The 14,617-nt window shown below is 54.7% G+C and overlaps 3 protein-coding genes across 3 annotated transcripts; 2 read left to right on the top strand and 1 right to left on the bottom strand.

Moving 5' to 3' along the window:
* Positions 1–364: 364 nt before the first annotated feature.
* Positions 365–4,210, bottom strand: LOC121298991 (zinc finger protein 2-like). The gene is made up of 3 exons (XM_041226411.1): positions 4,087–4,210; positions 2,658–2,857; positions 365–2,341 (listed from the first exon to the last, which is right to left on the bottom strand). Exons 2-3 carry the CDS (start codon positions 2,842–2,844, stop codon positions 633–635), a joined length of 1,896 nt encoding a protein of 631 aa, XP_041082345.1. The 5' UTR covers positions 2,845–2,857; positions 4,087–4,210; the 3' UTR covers positions 365–632.
* A 641-nt stretch (positions 4,211–4,851) lies between these two features.
* LOC121298992 lies at positions 4,852–9,385 on the top strand. Its single transcript, XM_041226412.1, has 9 exons — positions 4,852–4,938; positions 5,297–5,435; positions 5,891–6,081; positions 6,535–6,585; positions 6,864–7,317; positions 7,640–7,967; positions 8,190–8,260; positions 8,372–8,662; positions 8,803–9,385. The coding sequence occupies exons 2-9, from the start codon at positions 5,303–5,305 to the stop codon at positions 9,102–9,104; spliced, it is 1,821 nt and encodes a 606-aa protein (XP_041082346.1). The 5' UTR covers positions 4,852–4,938; positions 5,297–5,302; the 3' UTR covers positions 9,105–9,385.
* A 366-nt stretch (positions 9,386–9,751) lies between these two features.
* LOC121298565 (myb-related transcription factor, partner of profilin-like) lies at positions 9,752–14,184 on the top strand. The gene is made up of 5 exons (XM_041225692.1): positions 9,752–9,811; positions 10,927–11,510; positions 11,730–12,208; positions 12,537–12,598; positions 13,201–14,184. The coding sequence occupies exons 2-5, from the start codon at positions 10,964–10,966 to the stop codon at positions 13,808–13,810; spliced, it is 1,698 nt and encodes a 565-aa protein (XP_041081626.1). The 5' UTR covers positions 9,752–9,811; positions 10,927–10,963; the 3' UTR covers positions 13,811–14,184.
* Positions 14,185–14,617: the final 433 nt, after the last annotated feature.

A 14,617-nucleotide genomic window follows, 5' to 3' on the forward strand; every position in this document is an offset into this window, starting at 1 on the left:
AGGGGAGAGAGAGGGATCATAGCGCTTTACAATCATCCAACCACACAGCAGCACACACACGAGAGAGGGGAGAGAGAGGGATCATAGCGCTTTACAATCATCCAACCACACAGCAGCACACACACGAGAGAGGGGAGAGAGAGGGATCATAGCGCTTTACAATCATCCAACCACACAGCAGCACACACACGAGAGAGGGGAGAGAGAGGGATCATAGCGCTTTACAATCATCTAACCACACAGCAGCACACACACACGAGAGAGGGGAGAGGAGGGAGAGGGGGAGAGACAGAGTTAGTTATCAGGGGAAGGGGGAGGGAGAGGGGGGGGGGGGAGGAGAGAGGGGGGCTTAAAAGATCTATTGTATCATCTCTTCGTCTGAAACCACGTGTCTGATTTGCTAGGGGGTGTCTTTTTTAAGAGAATAATAAATACGTTTCTGTTGTTTGTTTTCAAACACACTGAAACATTGGGAAGCTGGGTTATCTGAGCAAAAACATAACAGCTGATTAAAAAAAAAAAAGGCTATTCTATAGATATTTACACATCACACCCCCTCTGTGTCAGCACAGAGTCCTCGGACTCAACCTCTCACACCTGCAGCTCCCCTCCCCTTCCACGAGGGGGATGTCTCACTGGGGGAGGGGGGGCTCTACCGCTCCCTTCTTGGAGCGCGATGGGCGGCCCCTCTTAGACGGCAGCATGGGCACAGCAGGGGCCCCCTCTCCCCTCCTCCTGCCGGCGCGGTGCAGCTGCGTCTGGCTCGGGGGCCGCTGTGCCAGCTGCTTGTCCTTGAGGTGCGACCGCTGGTGCCTCTTGCAGTTGGTGCTGTCGGCGAAGCTCTTGCCGCACACCTTGCAGCTGTAGGGCTTCTCCCCCGTGTGGATGCGCGCGTGGCGGTTCAGCTGCGAGACCACGCAGAAAACCTTCCCGCAGTGCGGGCACTCGAAGGGGCGGGCGCCCCGGTGCACCGCCAGGTGGCTCTTGAAGTACGGGTAGTGGCTGAAGATCTTGCCACACTCGCTGCACACGTAAGGCTTCTGGCCGCTGTGGAAGAGCAGGTGGTCCTCCAGGTGGCACTTCTTCTTGAACCTCAGGCCACAGAAGCTGCACCTGTGCTGCCCCTCGTTCAGCGGCTTCCTCCCTTCTCTCTTGTTCTTCACCTCCTTCTCCTCCTCCTCCTCCTCTTCCTGCGCCTCTTCCATTTCGTCAGCATCATTACCAGCTGCTGCATCTCCTCCTCGGTCCTGCCTCTCCTCCTCCTCTCCTCCCATCCCCGGCTCCTCTCTCCCCTTGCTGTTGCCGCTGTCCAAGCTGGCTGCTTTGGGAGCTACCTTCCCCTTCTTATCATTGGTCCTCCTCCTCCTCCTCCTCTCTGATCCTCCCTCCCCCTCCAGCTGCTGCTCCTCCTCCTCCTCCTGCTGCTGCTGCTGCCCCCCAGCCTCCCCGTGGACCTTCCTGTGCTCCCTGAGCTCCTGGGCATCCCAGAATATCCTGTCGCAGTCCCGGCAGCGGTATCGCCAGCGCCCCTTGCTCTCCAGGTCTGGCCGGCCGTTGTGGAGCTGCTGGTGGGTGTAGTAGTTGGCGAAGTAGCTGAAGCTCTTGCCGCACTGCCCGCAGGCGTGGCGCTTGGCCTTGTGGGTCTTGCCGTGGCGCCCCAGCTCCTTGGCCCCGGCGAAGCGTTCCCCGCAGGTCTCACAGTGGTAGGGCAGCTCATCCGAGAGCTGGTGGATCAACTGCTGGTGGGAAACCAGGCTGGGGAGGGAACCGAACAGGGAGTCGCAGTCGGGGCACCTGTACAGCGCCCCCTCCCCATCCCCATCCCCACCTCCTCCCTTCTCAGCCCTGTTCCCAGCCTTGCACTGGTGCTCCCCCATCAGCGAGGGGGTCCGGAAGCTCTCCCCGCAGCCCTTGCAGGAGTACAGCCGAAGGGAGCAATGGGTGCTCTGGTGGGAGGTGAGGTGAGAGGCTTTGGCGAAGTTCTTGCCGCACACCTGGCACCAGAAGGGGCTGAGCCCGCGGTGGATCTTCTGGTGGTTGGTGAAGTAGGTGAAGTCCTTGAAGCTGCGGCCGCAGTCGGCGCAGCGGTAGGGGGAGGGGGAGGCGCGCGGGCAGGAGCAGGACTCGAGGTGCAGGGAGTAGCTGCCACTGCCGCGCCGAGCGAAGCTCTTCCCGCAGTCGGGGCAGCTGTAGGGGAGCGGGCCGTGGCGTTCCTGGTGGAGTTTCAGGACCCACGGCGTGCTGAAACACTTGCCACAGAGAGGGCAGGCGTGGAGACCTCCCCCCCCTCCCCCTCCTCCTCCCAATCCCGATACATCTTCACCTTCTCCAGCTCCGAGACCTACCGAGGCACAAACACAGCAGCAGGGTTACGTGAAGATGCATGTCTTGAAACTCACGCTGGGGTTCAGAGCTCCCCTCCATGGAGTCTATTATTATTATTATTATTATTGAAATGATCTGGAGACAGACTTCATTGAGGGGAGCTCTGAACCCCAGGACTGGGTGCAGCAGCAGCAGGGCTAGTGTGAGTTTCTAACCCTGCTCAAACTCCTGGCTCCTGATCATTGCAATATTAATAATAATAGACTTCATTGAGGGGAGCTCTGAGCCCCGGGACTGGGTGCAGCAGCAGCAGGGCTCGTGTTTTTACTCACCAGCAGGCTCTTGCTGGCGTAGCTCAGCTGGCTCCTCTGCCTCGTCGGAAGTGTCTTGCTCTTCGTCTCCAGGGTCGGGCTCTGGGGTCGGGGCCCCCTCCTCGGTGCCCCCCCGGTTCTGCATGCAGGCCTCCATCGTCAGGTCCAGGGGTTCCTGTTTGAAGCTCGTGGATTCGGACCCGGACATGCCCCCCCTTTCTCTGCAAAAACAAAACAACCGTGTGAGGGACCTGTACTGAGGATGCCTCAAAGTCAGCCCTCGCGAGGGACCTGTACTGAGGATGCCTCAAAGTCAGCCCTCGCTCAGACCGCGCGAGGGACCTGTACTGAGGATGCCTCAAAGTCAGCCCTCGCTCAGACCGCGCGAGGGACCTGTACTGAGGATGCCTCAAAGTCAGCCCTCGCTCAGACCGCGCGAGGGACCTGTACTGAGGATGCCTCAAAGTCAGCCCTCGCTCAGACCGCGCGAGGGACCTGTACTGAGGATGCCTCAAAGTCAGCCTTCGCTCAGACTGCGCGAGGGACCTGTACTGAGGATGCCTCAAAGTCAGCCCTCGCTCAGACCGCGCGATGGATCTCACCCTAGCCCTGCTGCTGCTGCACCCAGTCCTGGGGTTCAGAGCTCCCCTCAATGAAGTCTAGTATTATTAATATTGAGTTTGAGCAGGGTTAGTAACTCACACTAGCCCTGCTGTACCTCGTTATGTTTCCTACCTGCGTGTATTTGTATAATTATTTTATTTTTCTTCAGAGTTTCGGCAGGGCAGCTGCCCGAACTCCAGAGTTCACACAAACCGTTTACAAATATCTAAAAAACACTGGTGTCCGTGTCCAGCACTCTCAACGTGTTGACGCTGGTAAAGCACACGAAGCGCGCTGGAGTCGTGGGTTTACCTGCACAGGTGCACGGAGGGCTGTTGTAAAGGTGGGAGGGTTTATTCGCTGCTTTGCTATCTAGGGGGGGGGGGGGGGTCTTCATGTTTTCAATGCACAGATTGTACAGACTGCCGCCAGACCCGACACGTTCCGGTCCCGCTTACAAAGAGGTTCGTTTTGAATTCATGTGTTGAAATAACAACATAGCCTCGCCCTTAAGGAACAGGCGAACCGTGACTAACAAACACAGCACAGTGCCGCCGGCGCTAGCATTAACAACAACAACAACAACAACAACAACACAACAACGACAACGCTGCCCCTGCGGGTGTCTGATCTCCAGTAATCCCCGTGATTTCGCTTCGCTGAGCCTGTGGTTCACGCCGCTCGGGTCTCCAGGTCCTGTGTGTATTTCTATCTATATATATGAGATGTATATGTAATACAGTTCTTGCATTTCACGCAGCGCTTTGTTGGGCTCCACTCGAGGGGTGGGTGCTGCTCTCTTGGTATTGATGCCCCCCCCCCGCATTTTGTCAAAATAAAACTCAACTCTTTAACACGACGGTTTCCATTCGCCCTCCCAGCGCAGGCTTTATCTGCTTGCGCTGCACAAACCGCTGGTATGTAGATCGATACAGACAGATTAACAGATCGATCGATCGACTGATCGATGTACTCACGGTTTTGCAGAGTCGCTGATTTGAGAAGATCCACAACGGGCTAGCAGTTATGATGTCACGACACTGGGCGGGCAGTGTTGTCAAGCAGCAGAGGTTGTTGCCATGCCAACCAGAGGCCATCGAGAGAGTTATTATTATTATTATTATTATTATTATTATTATTATTATTATTATTAATGGTGGTTGGGGGAGAGGTGTCGGGTTTAAGAGTTTATATATAATTCACAAGGCAAAAGTTATAAAGTGAGACTGACCTATAAGTTTATAATAATGATAAATGATGAAATCCTGTCATAATCGATAAAGGCGACGCATCTTGCGCTGCAAAGCGATCCAGGCGTGTATTTGTTTTAATGTACTGTCAAGGTGCTTAATCGCAAACAGTGTAAAATATTACACAGCACCCGCAGACGAGGACTAACTAAAGCGATACAACTATAAGCAATACAGATATCAATACAGTGATTATTATTTTTAATCTGTTTACTCTGAATCGGTAAGTTAAAGCGACTCTCCTCAGGGAGGGGGCGGGGGGGGGGGAGTTTAAACGGCGTCGTGTCATTTTGTGGTATACGTCAGAATGTGGTAGACAAACTACTGCGCTTGCCCACTTACTGAGCCGCACATGCGCACAATCTGTTTGGTGTCCGACTACAGGAAACGCCCATTGCAAGCTGGTAGACAGCGAAAGTGCTTCGGAGCGGAGTCTCGGGGTTTTTCAGGTAAGCGTTTCTCCGTAGCCGTGTGCGTTAAATGCAGGTTATGCTCGGATGCTTTTCTTTCGCAAAGCTGTGTTAGCAGCACCGCACTGTGTGTGCGAGAGTCGAGACAAACACGCGAGACCGTGTCCTGCGAGGAGACTCGCAACAAACTCTGCTGGGGGGGGGGCGAGAAGAGAGGACACGTGGAAGATTAATAGCAAGCCTCATGCGAGCTGGCTGCAAACACACACACAATCACACACACTGACACACAGGAATAAAAATGTTGCAGTCATGGTATTTTGCTTGTACTAAAAATGATTCAATGTTCTATATTAATTTTTCGAATTTATTAACTGATTATCTTTTCTTTTTCCAGAGTTGGATGTTTACCACCCCGATGGAGGAAAAAATTTCCCGAATTTGTAACTATCTTTCAAAACGAACCTATCCTCAAAATTACTCCAGCTCACAGAAACAAAACCTCCGCCATCTGAGCAGCAAGTTCTCTCTGATCGGTGAGTATCGTTCCCACAGCGCCGCGGCTCTCCAGAGAGGGGCTGCCCTGCTGGGGCTGAGGCAAGAGCCTTTAAACAGTGGCAGGGTTATTACTACAATTATTATATATGAGTCATTCAGCAGACGCTTTTACACAAAGCGACTTGCAGAGACCAGGAGGGTGAACTCTGCATCATCATCAACTGCTGCTGCTGCTGCAGAGTCGCTTCCAATAGGACCGCGTTTGTTTTGCGTCTCAGCCGAAGGATGGAGCACAAGCAGGTGAAGTGACTTGCTTACAGTCTCACACACACACACACACACACACAGAGGGAGTCGGGCTGAGCCGGGATTTGAACCTCCTGCTATCGAGCCCTTTTCTTTGGCCGCTGGACCCCCACCAAGCCTTCTAGTTGTTAAATACAAGCTCTGTTTATTAATTTAAATTTTTTTTATTGTTTTTTGCGTTTCTCAGATGGGACGCTTTATCACTACTCTAAAGGTAAGAAGCGCAGGGTGGTCAGGACGCTGCTGGAGACGCAAGCCGTGTTTAACGAGTTTCACCACGCGTCTGCAGCGGGCAATCACAATGGCATCGTCAAAACCAGAGAGGCCATCTCCTCCCTGTTCTACTGGCCCGGGATGTCGAAGGACATCGAGGACATGGTACGTCACACAGCTGGCATTATCGGCGTCTTTGTGACGTCATTGGGTTAGGGTTAGGGTTAGAATGTTGGTTATTTCTTATGTTTGATAGGTGATTCTTATATGTGAGTGTGTGTATTTATATATATATATATAAAAATACATTTTCATGTAATTTCCATATGTATTTAATTATTATTCATTGTTTAATTATTTAGCAGATGCTTTTATCCAAAGCAAATTGCAGAAAATTAAATGTAAAAAACTATCTGCGTTACAGGCAGTAAAAATGCAAAACAAACACAAACACACATGTGTGTGCAATCTCTATGCACAGTGAATATACACAAAGGCAGGGATAGGCGTTTGCAAAGGGAGGGTGACTGCGTGAGGCTTTGACAGCAGGAGGAGGCTGAGACTGGGTCAGCATGCATTCCCGCTCTGCTGTTGACGTGCCCTGTGTTGATACTGCAGGTGGAGAGGTGTGAGAAGTGCCGCGCAGCTCGGAGATTGCAGAGTCTCAGGGTAAGAGCTCTTCAGTGCATGTGCCCCCTGATCACCCCGAGGTCTGGAGCTCTGTGTGCCCCCTGATCACCCCGAGGTCTTAAACCTGCCCGCTTTGTGTTGATTCAATTAGCAGACTCTTCTTAAGTTCAAGTTAATTTGAACTTTGCATTGAAACTGGTACAGCACGCATGAGGAGTGGGTTTGTATTAATCGCTTTCTGTTTACTCCCTCCCACACACACACACACCCACCCACCCACACACACACACCCACCCCTGACACTGACATTCACACAGCTCTGTTATCCAGGCGCCGTGCTGCCCAGACACAGTAACCCGCAGAGCCCTCAGCTGGATCCCGTCACGGCCGGCGAGAGCGCTCCCTGGAGGCAGTGGCAGGGCGAGGGAGAGAGCCGGGAGGGAGAAGGGGGGGACTGCGACACTCTCACCCCAGCCACAGAGGGGCACCTCAGGGTCATCATCGTCTCTAGCCCCAGCGCTCTGAGCGTGAAGGAGGAGGAGGAGGAGGAGCAGCAGGAGCAGGAGGAGGAGGAAGAAGAGGGAGAGGGGGGGTTCAAACACGAGTCCCGCGAGAGTTACATGGAGGCTGACCCGAAGCTGGAGCGGGACCAGGAGCCGGAGCAGCACAGCGACCCTGTCACGGGCCCCGCTGCCGGGCCAGAGGGGGCTGGGAGGCAGGCTGGCACTGGAAGTGATGGGGACTGGTGTGCAGGGGCTGGTAGCAGAGCTGGTAGGTACTGGGAGTGATGGGGACTGTTGTGGGCGGCACAGCATGGAACTGCATAGCGCATTCAGTTTGACCCTAGAACTCTCTGTAATCCTGTCCGGTTACATCCTAGTTCATATTGTATTTCAGCAGTATAATAACTGCACTGGCTGTAAACGACACTGTGTTTCAATCTGAATCTCGCACTGTAACCCTGCGCTGCCCTGTGACACCTGTGTGCCACCCAGTAAACTCATAATAACAATAAAAATAATAAGAATAAGAATAAGAATAAGAATAATAATGATAATGATGATGATGACGGGCTCCTCTCTTCTCATTGCAGGTTTTCTCTCTGATGCTGACCGGCTCAGGGGTCCCGCGACGGAGGGGGTCCTGGCATCCCGCAGTCTCCAGCGGTCCCACGCCCGGTGGTCTGATGAAGACACGCTCGCCATGCTGTCCGTGGTGGCGCGGCTGGGCATGGCCCGCCAGCTGGACAGGAAGTGTCGGAGCAGCGTGGGACTCTGGGAGAGGGTGCGGCTGGCCCTGGCGGAGCGCGGGGTCCCGAGAGAGGTGGGGCTCATCCGCTCCCGCTGGAGCGCGCTCAAGCAGATGTACTGGAAGGAGAAGGCCAGGAGGAGGCAGTGTGGAGCGACAGGCAGCAACAGCAGGTGGGTGTGACTCTTAAAGGGGGGCGTCAAACGACAAGCAAACCCACAGCTGAACTGGAGTGGATCAGTGATGTGGAGTAATTATAATACCAATTACACAAGGGTGCCAGGATTCAATTACATTTACAATTACAATTACAGCCCCGCTCTGAATTGCAGTTACACTGTACCTGAGCCCTGCTCTGTCGCACACTCACCTCGTCTCTTGCTTGTCCTCAGCAGGTTCTTCAAGACGATGGATGTCCTGCTGACCAGGACCCCCCGGGAGCCGCGGGGCGAGGACAGCTCCTCCGGTGAGTCTGAGGTGGGGGGTGAGGGGTGAGGGGTGGGTCTCTGCTAACCCAGTTTTTCATTTATTTTAGTGAGGTTCATGGTGTTGACGTGTCGATTTCTCGCTCTCTCAGGCTCAGGCTCCCCCTCGCTCCCCGGCCTCGTGCCCCCCTCTCCTCCCCACCCCCTGCCCCGCCCCATCCCGGACCCTGGCTCCTCCCCTTCCTCTCTGGACTCCTCCCCATTCGCGAAAGAGCGGGACTGGGGGTCAGACGCCCAGAGAGACACTGAGGGGGACGGGGCGAGGGAGAGCACGGGCAGGGGACAGTCTGCTCTCCAACCCCCCCTGCTGGACACAGGGGATCCCACAACCTCACTCCCCTACAGTGGAAAAACAGAGATGGATTCACACAGCCAGGGGCCCGGTTTGTGTTCATACTGCTATTATTATTATTATTAATAATCACAATTAAGAAATCAACCAGCAACAGTTACACCTTGTCCGATTCCTAGTCCATGCGAGATTGATTGATTGTTTTACCGCATGTTTCTCCCACCCTCGCAGCTCCCCCGCCCGAGGGCTGTACCGCTGGCTTCCAGGAGAGGGTGCTGTCGCTGCTGTCAGACTTTCTGCAGGAGCAGCGCAGCTTCCATGCACAACTGCTGCAGGAACAGAGAGAGCTGAGAGCCGCACTGGAGCGGACGGCACGCACACAGGAGCAGAGCATCACCCTGCTGAGGCAGCTGCAGGGGGGGGTGGCCACACCGGAGGCCCCGCCCCCCGGCAAAAGAGGAGGAGGAGGAGTCACACACACTGGAACACAGACCACAAGCAGAGGCCACCCCCACCGCCAGAACTCAGCCTGAAGCCACACCCACCCACAGAACCTTGTAGTAATGGAAGGCCACGCCCCCTGGGACTCAGCCCCACCCCCCAGCAGGCCCCACCCCCAGTGGGGAGGACGTTGTCTCAGTCAGAGGAGGGTTTGGTGCTTGTCTTGCTGTCTTGCAATCAGTGTCTCCATTACCACTCCTCTTCACTGTATATACATACATACAGGGATGGAAGTCAGACTCCTAGTGATCAGCCCCCAGTGTGTCTAGCTAACAAGCTCAGGTGTGTCTTATTGTTAAACTCCTAGTGAAACCAGGAATGGATCAAACCGCTGTGCAGCAGGAGTCTGATTCCCATCCCTGTGTGTGTGTGTGTGTGTGTGTGTGTGTGTGTATGTTTGAGGTGCACAAAGTGAAATAAAATGATTGTGGTGCTTTTTGAATAAAGAGTTCTGTGCTGAGCCCCAGTTGTCATTATTTTATATAAAGTCATTAGTTTAGAGAAAGTTAAATCCATGTACTTTTGTGCAGCTACTTGCCTTAGTGCCAATAGAAATTTGGTAGTAATAATAAATAAATAAATCAATAACTAAATACATAAATATATAAAGACTTGGACTAAAAACTGACTAGCGATAACCGCCATGGGACTACAATTCCCAGCAGCCTTTGTGGAGTAACAGCGCATCATTGTGCGACGCTTTTTACAGCTAAAGACGGGAAGAACGGATAAATAAAAGGTAACGCTGAATTTTATTTATTTATTTTAAACAACGGTACAATAATAATAATAACAATAACAATAATAATAATAACGATAATAACGATAATAATCTAGCAATAACAGACCCTGAACTGCGCTGTGTGCGAGTGTATTTCCCAAGGAAAACTTTTTAAATAATTTGATCTCAAATGAAAATGTTAAAAACGCCGCGGTTTGTTGTGAGTTTCCTTTCATGAGTATAAATAAATAAATAAATAAATAAATAATAATCATCCCTTCGTGTAAGAGTTGCAGTCCCGACAGTACAAATCTACCGCGCTGCGCTAGGAGGAGCGGACGAGCGCATAGAAACGCCTGAGCGGTTTTTAAAAATATTTAATTTGATTTGTAATTTCCAGACAGTATGCTTCTGCTCGCTAGTCTCATCCCTGGCGATGCAAGCGGCCCGAATTGATAGATCTGTAGCGCCCGTATCGCACATAACGTGAAGACGAACCCCTAACCCTATAAGGCTGGTTTCACAGACCCGATTCGCGCTAACCTCGGAGTAACACTGCTGGCGAGTGAACCCAGCCGCTCACTGTCTGCTGTACAAACTCCACGGGGATGGGAATAAGACTCCCGCTGCACAGCAGTGTGTGATCCATTCCTGGTTTCACTGGTAGTTTAATAATAAGACACACTGGTGGCTGATCAGGCTGGTAGTAAAACCTGGACTGGATCACACTGCTGTGCAATGGGAGTCTAGTTGCCACCCTTACTCTAAACCACAGGCACCAGACCTGGGGGTCTGTCACAGCTGTAGCCGTGCTATTCGATAATTAATTCCAGCTCTAATGTAATTGCAATTGAATCCTGGCACGCCTGTGTAATTGATGACATCATTATCATTGATCATTAATTGTTTGTGATGCGATCGTTACTCTTGTATTTTCAACCTCTTTTGATGATCCTATCATGTAATAATAATAATAATAATAATAATAATACAGTTCTGAGCCGTGTGTTTCTGTGTTTGTAGTGCCTGTGATTAGCATTGCTTGCTTGGGTGATTTGGAGCAAGCCCAGGACTGACTGGGCAGGCACCCCTGCTTTTCAGTGTAACTGACCACCTGCCCCCGACCCTGACAGGCAGGCGAGCCCGGCTGTGCTTCCAGGGACCGCGGGGATGGAGCTGGATCCCGGCACGGGGGCGGCGCTGGCCCTCGCCCAGCCGGAGAGCTTCGTTCCTGGGGAGGTGAAGCCGGAGGAGGAGGACTGGGAGTGGGAGACCACCGTCATCAAACAGGAGGAGGAGCAGGAGGCAGAGCTCGTTGAGTCCAGCCTCCAGGGAGCGGGGGTGCAGGAGGGTGACCCCTGGGGTACGGAGGGGCAGCTGTTTCCGAACGGAGCTGCGGGGAGCGGCTGTGAGGCGGGGGCCGCGCTCCTCACAGGGTCCCGGAAGCGCAAAGCAGCGTGGACTGCGAAGCTGCCCCAGGAGGAAGGAGGCAGGGAGGGGAACGTTTACCCCTTCTACCCCGAAATGGGGGGAGAGATGGGGGAGATGCGAGAGATCGGAGAGATGGGGGAGATGCGGGAGATCGGAGAGATGGGAGAAATGGGGGAGATGGGGGCCCCCCTCTTCGCGGTGCCAGGCGATGAAGGCTGCACGCAGTTCCAGCACCCCGCAGCGAGAGAGGAGGTACCCCAGGGGAGCAACTCAGGGTCAGGCACAGGTGAGTGCAATATCACTGTCTAGGAGTCATCCAGGGATGTCAGTAGGACTCCTACTGCAGAGCAGTCCGGTCCAGTCCTGTTTTTTACTGTTTAATAATCAGACACACCTGAGCTTGTTATCTAGACACACTGTGGGCTGATCAAACCTGGCCTGGGTGACGCTGCTGTGCAATAGGAGTCTGATTCCCGTCCCTGCTGTCCTTGTCTCCCCTGTACAGAAGGGCCGTGTGGGAGCAGTCTGATTTCTCAGCAGCGGGGGGGGGGGGGGGGGGGGCAGGTCTGGGCAGCAGCCCATCCTCCCCCCCACCCCTCCACGGGCTCCTCCCCCCCCTGCTCCAGGGCCTCCCGTCACTTCTCGGAGCTGGAGAAGAGGGTGCTGCTGGGGCTGATCGAGAGACACCGCTCGGTGCTGGAGAGCCGCAAGGGCGACGCGGGGACCGTCCTGCGCAAGCAGCGCACGTGGCAGCAGCTGGGAGCCGAGTTCAACGGGCACCCCTGTGTCTTCCACCGCGACGCCAAGCAGCTGCGCAAGTGCTGGGAGAACATCAAGGCCCGGGCCAAGAAGACCGCCCGCTCCTCCGCCCAGGCGAGGAGAGCCAAGGCTGGGGCCGGGGGAGGAGGGGAGACAGGAGCCAAGGGGAAGCAGGAGAGCAGGGAGCCGGGGCCGAGGGGAAAGGGGGAGCCTGGGGAGGGGAAGGTTCCGCCCAAGGCCCCCCCCCCCACTTCCCCTCATCCACAGCCCCGGGCTCGTCCAGCGGTCCCCAGCGTCTGAGACATGACTCCTCGCGGCCAGGTCCTCCCACCTCCCTCCTCCTCCCCCTCTCTCTCAACCCCAACGGGTTGGGGGAGGAGCGTGATTGGGGCTTGAGGGCCCCTGGCTGGAGCGGTGCAGGGGTTCAAAGGGGGTCGAGGCTCGGGGTTGGGTTGGCGTTAAGGGGAGGGGATCCTCTGGGAGCTGGGCCGGAGTCGACCGACACCCTGAAACCGCAGAGGAGCGTGAATGGGGCCCCCCCACTTTCTCTCAGCGCCGGCGCCTCAACGCAGGAGCCCGGCTCGGCCAGTCAGCAGCGATGCAGCTTGGGGGAAGGTAAGAGATCACGTGAGGCTGTGATGCGGTAATTAACAACACGTCTTAGACAGCCTTGCAGAGGCAATAGTGAATTATTGGACCCCGGGCTCAGCAGCATAACAATCACACACACTGACCGAAAGCCTTTCATTTTTAAAAAGCAAGGGGCTTGTTGCATTAAACACCTAGCATTATGTTAAATTGTTTGATTCTCTCGGGGCTCCTGGCGATCCCGGTAAACGCGCTCCGCGTGGCGTGCAGGATGCGCCCTGTAGCCTGGAGGTCGCCGGTTCGAGTCCAGGCTATTCCACTGCCAAGCAGCGCCCCCTGTAGGCTGGCAGGCGACTGCGGGCTTGACCTGTAAGCTGCCCAGGGCTGCGTTGTCTCTGGGTGGCTGCAGGGTGAGTCTGCAGTGTGTAAAGAAGCGGGCAGCTGACAGCACACGCTTCGGAGGGCAGCGCGGGGGGGGTAGCAGTGAGCCTAAAAATAATGGGATTTTCTAAACTGGGAGAAAATAATAATAAATTATAACAATTGCTGACTACTGAATAAAAAAAAAAAAATGACTCTCTGTGTCTCTCTCTCCCTCTCCCTCCTTCTCTCTCTCTCCCTCTCTCTAGAAGTGGTGGATCTCTGCAAGGAGGAATGTGGTGTCTCAGAGCTGAAGAAAAGGACCCCCAGACCCCCCAGCCTCAGGGGGGGTCCTCGGCCCCCTCCTCCTCCTCCTCCTCTCCCCCGGCTCTCCCCATGGCCAGACCGGGTGAGGCAGGGAGCAGCAGCAGAAGAGAAACTGGGAACCAGCCCCTGCCCCCACCGCCCCACCTCTTCACCAGCCCCGCCCCGGACGCAGGGAGACCGGAGGGGGCCAGGGGCAAGAGGAAAGGTCTGGGCAGGGGCCTGGGCCCCCCCGGTGCGGCCCCCCCTCGCAGGGAGGATCAGCTCCAGCTCTCCCTGGTCCGGCTGCAGATCAGACAGGCGGTGGAGCTCCACGGGGTGAAGAAGCAGCAGCTCCGGAGAGCGGGGGAGCTGGCGGAGGAGGAGCACCGTGCCAGGATGAGGGTGCTGAGACACAAGGAGCAGTACTGGGAGAGGAAGCTGCAGCCGCTGCTCCCCCCACCGCCCGCTCCTCCCTCCTACCCAGCTCTGCCCTCACCGCCCCTCCCCCCTCCCTCCTTCCCCTACGCCTCCCTCTCCTCACAGCCCGGAGCTGGGAGGCTCGGCAGACTCTAGCGGAGATTTAGTCTAGTTGGGGGGGGATTCCTTTGTGTGTGTGTGTGTTGTTTTTTTTTGTATATGTAAACAATTCCAATTCCTTTGTAAGAATAGATTTTGTTTTCGATTTGTTCCAGATTGAGGTCTCCGTGGGGGGAGGGTCTTCGCTGCTGTTGATCGGGGGCAGGTTTTCCGCTCCAGGCGAAATGGCCGCTGGGGGGGAGGGGGGAGGGGGGGTTGTGAGGATCGCTGTTCTCCTCGGCGGAGTCTTTATGAAAAGCGATCGATCGATCGCCACAAACCCCAGTGGCTGTTTCTGAATTCGCTCCGAGCGGTAAATCAGAAGCGATGGACCGCAGTGACCAGCCCCCCCCCCCCCCCCCCCCAACCCCCCCCCTGTGCAGAGAGAACGATCGCTTTGTGATTTCCCCGCCTGTCAGAGCAGCCTGTGCTGTACAGTTCAGTTTGAGGCTTCATGTTGCATTAATTTAACTGTTTGAACAATAAATGTGTTTGGATTTCTATTCCAGTGAGTTTAGAAACTGTGCTGTGCCTCTTTTTTTTCCTTGTATTTAATGGTTATTGTTAAATCATCTTTATTTTTATATAGTGTCTTTCACAGTGGAGCACCATCACAAAGCGCTTTACAAGATAGGAGACTAGGGTGTGTGAGCTATCAGCTGCAGAGTCACTCACAACAACGCCTCACCCCAAAGACGCAGCACAAGGAGGTTCAGTGGCTCGCTCAGGGTCCCACACAGGGAGTCTTGCTCAGGGTCCCACACAGGGAGCCTTGCTCAGGGTCCCGCCCAGCGAGTCTTGCTC

Source organism: Polyodon spathula, chromosome 24, assembly GCF_017654505.1.
Source record: "Polyodon spathula isolate WHYD16114869_AA chromosome 24, ASM1765450v1, whole genome shotgun sequence".
Taxonomy (NCBI): Eukaryota; Metazoa; Chordata; class Actinopteri; order Acipenseriformes; family Polyodontidae; genus Polyodon; species Polyodon spathula.

Excerpts from the sequence above, each read along its gene's own strand:
- LOC121298991 (XM_041226411.1), bottom strand. The coding sequence starts at position 2,844 with ATGTCCGGGTCCGAATCCACGAGCTTCAAACAGGAACCCCTGGACCTG. Across the intron at positions 2,342-2,657 it reads ACGCCAGCAAGAGCCTGCTG|GTCTCGGAGCTGGAGAAGGT; the intron begins GTGAGTAAAAAC and ends GTGCCTCGGTAG.
- LOC121298992 (XM_041226412.1), top strand. The coding sequence starts at position 5,303 with ATGTTTACCACCCCGATGGAGGAAAAAATTTCCCGAATTTGTAACTAT. Across the intron at positions 5,436-5,890 it reads CAGCAAGTTCTCTCTGATCG|ATGGGACGCTTTATCACTAC; the intron begins GTGAGTATCGTT and ends TGCGTTTCTCAG. Across the intron at positions 8,663-8,802 it reads TTCACACAGCCAGGGGCCCG|CTCCCCCGCCCGAGGGCTGT; the intron begins GTTTGTGTTCAT and ends CCACCCTCGCAG.
- LOC121298565 (XM_041225692.1), top strand. The coding sequence starts at position 10,964 with ATGGAGCTGGATCCCGGCACGGGGGCGGCGCTGGCCCTCGCCCAGCCG. Across the intron at positions 11,511-11,729 it reads CAACTCAGGGTCAGGCACAG|AAGGGCCGTGTGGGAGCAGT; the intron begins GTGAGTGCAATA and ends TCCCCTGTACAG. Across the intron at positions 12,599-13,200 it reads GCGATGCAGCTTGGGGGAAG|AAGTGGTGGATCTCTGCAAG; the intron begins GTAAGAGATCAC and ends CCCTCTCTCTAG.